Source organism: Otolemur garnettii, unplaced genomic scaffold (genome assembly GCF_000181295.1).
Source record: "Otolemur garnettii isolate 467f Iridium unplaced genomic scaffold, OtoGar3 scaffold00024, whole genome shotgun sequence".
NCBI lineage: Eukaryota > Metazoa > Chordata > Mammalia > Primates > Galagidae > Otolemur > Otolemur garnettii.
Genome location: NW_003852419.1, coordinates 22067093 through 22073977, shown reverse-complemented (window position 1 = coordinate 22073977; position 6885 = coordinate 22067093). Strand labels below are relative to the sequence as shown.

General features: G+C 44.9%; 1 protein-coding gene across 1 annotated transcript in view; it reads left to right on the top strand.

Moving 5' to 3' along the window:
• Window positions 1-3035: 3035 nt before the first annotated feature.
• Window positions 3036-6885, top strand: part of RAB1A (RAB1A, member RAS oncogene family) — a 37901-nt gene continuing 34051 nt past the window's right edge. The window contains exon 1 of the mRNA XM_003787966.3: window positions 3036-3446. Within this exon, the coding sequence (XP_003788014.1) occupies window positions 3424-3446 (23 nt within the window). The 5' untranslated portion in view covers window positions 3036-3423. The remainder of the gene's footprint in view (window positions 3447-6885) is intronic.

Here is a 6885-nt window from a genome sequence, read left to right as displayed (position 1 = left end):
TGGATTTGAACCTGCCACCTTAGGTGTATGTGGCTGGTGTCTTAGCCACCTGAGCCACAGGTACGGAGCCCTTTTATCTGTCTTATGTTAATTTAATTCATGATCCAGCCATGAGTCATGCAAGGTGGAGGGAAGCCATTTTTTGTTGCTCTATAGAAAAAAGTAATTATTATCATTTACTAAGTGCTTGGGACATCATCCTCTCACTTAGGTAGAAAGTTGTCTAAGAAGTAATTCTTGGTTGGAAAAGAAAGTTAGTAATTAAAGGAAGTTTGGGGAGTAATCCTAGCAGAAGGACAGATTAAAAATTGTATTTTTGACTATGGATGAATTCTTGGGCACTTGAGTGTTTTCTCTTTTTTTTTTTTGTAGAGACAGAGTCTCACTTTATTGCCCTTAGTAGAGTGCCGGGGCATCACGCAGCACACAGCAACCTCAAACTCTTGGGCTTAAGTGATTCTCTTGCTTCAGACTTCTAACTAGCTGGGATTACAGGTGCTTACCACAATACCTGGCTTTTTGTGTGTGTGTGTGAGACAGAGCCTCAAGCTGTCGCCCTGGGTAGAGTGCTATGGCATCACAGCTCACAGCAACCTCCAACTCCTGGGCTCAGGCGATTCTCCTGCCTCTGCCTCCCAAGTAGCTGAGACTACAGGCGCCTGCCACAACACCCGGCTATTTTTTGGTTGCAGCCGTCATTGTTGTTTGGTGGGCCTGGGCTGGATTCGAACCCGCCACCTTGGGTGCACGTGGCCGGTACCTTAGCTGCTCTGCTTGAGCCACAGGCGCCGAGCACTGGCTATTTTTTTGTTATAGTTGTCGTTTTTTTGGCAGGCTGGGCCAGGTTTGAACCTGCCAGTCCTGGTGTATGTATCTGGTGCCCTAGCTGTTGAGCTATAGGCACTGAGCCAGAAAGATAGGTTTATACAGTAAGAAAGTTTACAAAGCAGGATATGTTTGCCATAGACAGTGAATGGTCCTCTATTGCCAGGGCAAGTGAACAAAGAGGCCTTGAACATGGCCAGGAGTTCTCTTCTTTTTTTTTTTTTGAGACAGGAGCCTCAAGCTGTCCCCCTGGGTAGTGTGCCATGGCATTTCAGCTCACAGCAACCTCCAACTTCTGGGCTCAAGCGAGTCTCCTGCCTCCGCCTCCCAAGTAGCTGGGACCACAGGTGCCCACCACAACGCCCAGCTATTTTTTGGTTGCAGCCGTCATTGTTGTTTGGGGGACCCAGGCTGGATTCGAACCCACCACCTTGGGTGTATGTGGCTGGCGCCTTAGCCACTTGAGCCACAGGCGCCGAGCCGCCAGGAGTTCTCTTTTATGTTGCCTGGGTTGGGTCAGCCTCAAGATTCAGCGGTCACCTTGAAACTAGAATCTTACTGCACATTTGGGCCTATAAGCCTCTCTGAGAGCTCAAGGTGACATTGTGGGGGCTGCATGATAATTAGTCTTAAGGCTGTTCTAGATCACCTTCAAGACTCTGTAGTACGGATTGTTAGGCTAGAGAGTCTTCTACATCCTTTTCCAAGCTAAGTTCTGATTGCTAGATTGGTAGGGTGATCCCTCCTCATTAGGTGTGAGTTATTGCTTTGGACAGAACTAAGGTGGGTGGGGACCTGGAGGCCCTGCCTTATCCTCTTTCCCAGGAGAGCCCTTCCTAACTACCTACCACCTGGGGTGGTGACCATATTCATTTCAGAAGTGAATATGTGAAGAAACTCTGCACCTTTTTTGATGAGATTATCAACTAAGGCACATGGTGGAATTGGGGGGCTCAGGGGTACAGTTAATTTACGGGCAGAAATTGGAACTGCCTTCTTTCTGTATTTGGTATCATAGAAGCTCAAAGTGATTTTGCAATCAGTCTCAGGAAATAATTTTCTTAATTCTTAGAACAAGTTGGAAGATAAACTTTGGACAATGTATTATACTATGCCCTTTGTAATTAAATAACCAAGATAATATGTTAAAGTTCAGTGGGCATTTGAATTCTTGAGCTGATTAAAGAGAACTGTTAAGATCATAAGGTTTTTAAAAAATAAGTTAATATGGGTGGTGCCTGTGGCTCAAAAGAGAAGGGTGCCGGCCCCATATGCCGGAGGTGGAGGGTTCAAACCCAGCCCTGGCTGATTAAAAAAAAAAGAAGTTAATATTAATTCCGGAGTTTGTAGGCATTATATAGTGATAAATTGCACTTTTTAATCAATTATTACTTTCCAATCTTGTGGAACAGCTCAGCATTAAGTAACATCTAAAAATAAGGCAGCACAATTCAACTGGAAGGCTGAAATCAGAGCAGGAAGACTTGAATTTTAGGCTGATTCTGGCTTATGTCCTATCCACGGCACGTGGAGCCACTGAAGGTGATGGGACGGTGATGGTGTTTCAGGAAAACACATCTAGCAGTATGTGCAAATGGGCTGGAGCGGAGAAGAGATGGAGGCTACTGCAATACTGAGGCGATAAAAGAGGGGTTTAAATAGGAATGGCAGGAAATCAAAAAAGAAAATGATAGTGTAAGCGCCCAATACTGGACAATGACAGAGCCCAGGTGGGGCTGGGTGAATGAAGAGAACTGAAAGAACAGCTTTGTATACAATCTCTTCCCTTGTGTCCTTAGAGCGGACGTCCTCTGACCACCAGGGTTAGGGAAAGCTTCAAGCTGATCAGGTCTGCAAAAGCCGCCCGGGAGGCAGGATCAGCCGGGAGCGTCTCTCAGACCACTTCTCTCTGGGTCCCCGCCTTGTGGCTGTCCCTCTTGTTTTGACCACTCCCTCCAGGCCCGGGGTCTCCCTCCACCCCCATCCTTGCCGCCCTCTGCCCCTCTTCTCCCCTCCCCCTCTCCGGCGGGGCGCTGACTCGCCCGGCTGCCACGTCTCACTGATGACATCACCAGGGCCTCTCGGCTTTAGCCAATCCGCTAGGGGGAGTCCGAGCGAAGTCCTAGCCAGCAAGTCAGAGGGGAGGGGAGTAGGGAAGGGCGGAGGGTGGGGGGGTGAGGGAGTAGGGAATGGGGCGGGCGACAACCCCTCAAGTACGCATGCCCCAGCGGCGCGGGGCTTGGCGGGAAGCCGAGTTCTGGACCCCGCTCCGCCCTATCTGTCCCATGCTTGGATAGCCACGCTCGTGACTCTTTTTCCCGGCGTGCCACGCGGCACGGCCGCCCTCTGGGCTGTGTAAAGGCCCTTCGGTCTAAGGCTTCCCTATTTCCTGGTTCGCCGGCGGCCATTTTGGGTGGAAGCGATAGCTGAGTGGCGGCGGCTGCTGATTGTGTTCTAAGGGGACAGAGTGGGAGAAGACGTTTGCTCTCCCGGAACAGCCTTTCTCATTCCTTTCCTTCATTTACCCGTGGCACAGAGAGTCAGGGCGGCGGCTGCGGCAGCAAGGGCGGCGGTGGCGGCGGCGGCAGCTGCAGTGACATGTCCAGCATGAATCCCGAATAGTGAGTGCAGGAGAGCACCGGTCGGCTGGGTCCGTGGGGCAGCTTGGGGAAGCTTAAAGGCGGCGAGGAGGGCTGGGGCGGGGGTGGGGGCATCGGCTAAGATGAGGTGGGGATGATAGGGCAAGAAAAGCTGGTGGCTGTGAGTCAGGCCCCATTGTCTGACGCGAGGGGCGGCCCGGGGGGGAGGGGTCGGGCCGGAGGGGTGAGCCGCCTGGGCCTGGACCTGGACCTGGTCAGGTTGGAGGGCCTCTTGAGTGCAGGCTTAGTGCGGAGGAACAGTCTGCTGAGGGGGTTGGGACGCTTGGGAGTCGGGTGGTGGGGCGGTGTGAAGGGGTAGCTTCTCTCCGAGACAGTGACTTTTGAAGGAGGACTTGTTTTTGAAGGGAGGGGATGGGGTGGGAGAGCACTCCTAGAGGGCACTGTCAGACCCTGCGCCCGCACTCTGCGGAGCTGTCAGGATCGTTAGGGTGGAAACCAGCTTTACTTGTATATCCTGAGCTTGTTGGCTCCCTCCTTGCACCCTCCCCGTCATGTTTTTTCAGGTGATATGGATGCTTTTCGGGACTACGTAGGATTGAGGGGAATGAGTAGATGGTGAGAAGCGATTTAAAATTTTTAGTTCACTTTTTGAGTCGTCTCTTATAAGAGTTCTTTAAGAATTCGCCAGGTCTCTTGCCTTCTAAGAAGGGCATTTGTGAGATTCGTGAGCGGTTTTTTTTTTTTTTAAAGAGGGCACTTAAGTCATTTTGTCTTCTGTAGGTCAAGAAAAAAAACTAAAACCAAGGAATGTCTTTCTAATACTACCAAATAAAAGGAAGACTCCTGTCGAGTTGAAAGAGAAACGAGTGGAACCTCTAACAGATCTGTAGGTTTTGGATTACCTACCTGAATGCTTGCAGATACGGAATGAGGTTCCATGACGTGTCATGAAAAGTTAATACAAATTCTTTTTCTAGCTTACTCCAGAAGTCACCATAGCAGATGTGACACACCTGGCACCTTTCTTGGGAACTGGTGTTCACTTTCCTTGGGAAGACTTTTTGTGAGTTCTCCTTCATGGCCTTTTAGAAAGTCCTTCTACTGTATACACACACACACACGTATGTATGTGAAATAAATGCTGGAGATTGAATTGGTATTCCTCTTTAGTGTCAGAACCCTTTGAAGGATGGGGGAATTTTTTTTAAAGCAAACATCAGTATTTGTCCTAAAAGTTGAGTTTATTCGCTGCTTTGGTCAACTACTGCTAAATATTTCCCCAGAAAAGGTCCACCCATCAGTTTAGCTGATTGTCATGTGTGCGTCACATGGCTCTTGCAAAATGCATTCTTACTTCAAGTTTTTTTTTTTTAATTCAAGTTTTGTAATACTGTGGTTTGGTGCTGAAGTCTTTTTTTTTTTTTGAGACAGAGCCTCAAGCTGTCCCCCTGCATAGGGTGCCATGGCATCACAGCTCACAGCAGGTGCTGAAGTCTTGTACTGAACAGAAACCATAGTATTTTATTAGAATTTTTATATACTTTAAGAAGCTGAGGACAGTGTTCTCATAGTGACATAATTTACTGTGTTGACAGTTTTTTGTTGCTTTATCAAGGGCTCAAAGGACAAAGTTGGTTTTGCCTAGTTGAGCAGAGTTGAACTTGAGGTTCCTAATTTAGTAGTTTTCTTGGCAACAATAAAGAATGTGGATTGGCTGCTTTATGGAGATTTGTAAACCTCTACAGGGAGAGTTCCTATATTTGCTATTTATAATGTAGTACTATCAATAGATCTTGAAAATTTCTTAAACAGAACTTTGACAAATTGTTCAACCTCTGAATTTGTTTATTTTGTAAAACCTAATAATAGGAATCACTGTTCCTATGAGGGAAGTAGTGAGTCGATGTACATAAAAATTAAAAAACTGTAAGCACTCTTTATTTGATATACATCATTTGCATGTAAGGCATGTAATGTTAGGATTTAGGAATATAATCCTTACTCTAAAGGATCTTACAATGAATATAGAAAATAAGAGTTTAGGTTTTATACGTGTCATATACCAGTATATGTAACAAGTTCCAGATGTGCAGTATGGATCAGAGTAACAGGGTTTCAGGAAGATGGTGGGTTGTGGTTCACTGTTTGAGTTTTGGAAGACTTTTTATTAGGAAAGAGGTCCATGAGTTAGGTTTGGAGGAGCAGAAGGTAGTAAGGAATTTTCAAGGGGGAGAAGAAAGAGGAATGGCTAATAATTCTTAAGTAAATACAGTGCCAAATCATCCTTTCTTTTGAGGATTTTTTAGACTAAGGTCCTCAGCAGGTTCAAATCCAGGAATAGTTTTTATGTTTTTGCTGGCATTGAGTACACAAATATCTCCCCTACTGTATTTGTATTCTAGACTACCTAGTAAAATAATCAGGAGTTTGGAAAAACCATTGCAAGCATGTTAGTGAAAATTAGTTAGTGTGAGAGGAGGTGATGAGTATTTTATTAGGGAAGATCACAAGGGCAACTAGCAGCCAGATTTTTGGTACTCTCACTTTAGCCCGTTTATTCTTTTTGTCATTGATGAAGTTTGTTATCCTTGTAAAAGTAATTTGAAAATTTGGAAGAGGAAAGAAGTTCTTTAGAGTTGTATTATCCAAATACAAGTCCATTTTCTTTAACATGTTGTCCTAAACTTTAAAATCTTACGCTTTATCTTAAATTAAAACTTTTAGTGGTGAGTCCTTTTCCTGATTCCAGTATGTTACCTTGGTAACTAACAAATGATATATTAGCTGATAAGTGTACCCCAGATATTCCTTGCTTTGGTTTATTATCTACTGATTTATCTTGTTCCTTTTAGAAACAAAAAATCTGCCTTATGAGTGCTGTGTAAATTTTGTAATGAAAATAAGATCTTGACAAGAGAAAAGATTTAGTTCTCTTAGATGTATCAGGATTTTTTAGATGTATATTAATTGACATAAGGTTACCTGTGGGTACCTTTATTACTGAGTGCTTTTACTTTGTGATTTTTAAGTTGTAATCTTTTGGCTTAAGTGTGAAGAGACAAATATATAAATAATGATTAAATTTTAGGCTGTGTGCATTTGATTTGGGAGAAATCAAATGTTATCAGGCTGATTTGGGAGAAATGACAAGCCAAGCTTATCATTAAGGTAAAAATTAAGGGTATTGACTTATTTGCCTTTTAGTTACAAACAAAAAGCAATTGCAAGTATAATCTGAGAAGTAGAAAGAGTAGACGGGAAAGGGCCAAAGCTATGTTTTTTTTTTTTTTAATGGAGATCTGAAGAAAGATTTTGATTTTGTTAGCTAGGTGGTGCAGCAGACAGTGATTATTTCAGCACACTAGTTAAGAACTACTAACATTGGGCGGTGCCTGTGGCTCAAGGAGTAGGATGCCAGCCCCATATGCCAGAGGTGGTGGGTTCAAACCCAGCCCTGGCC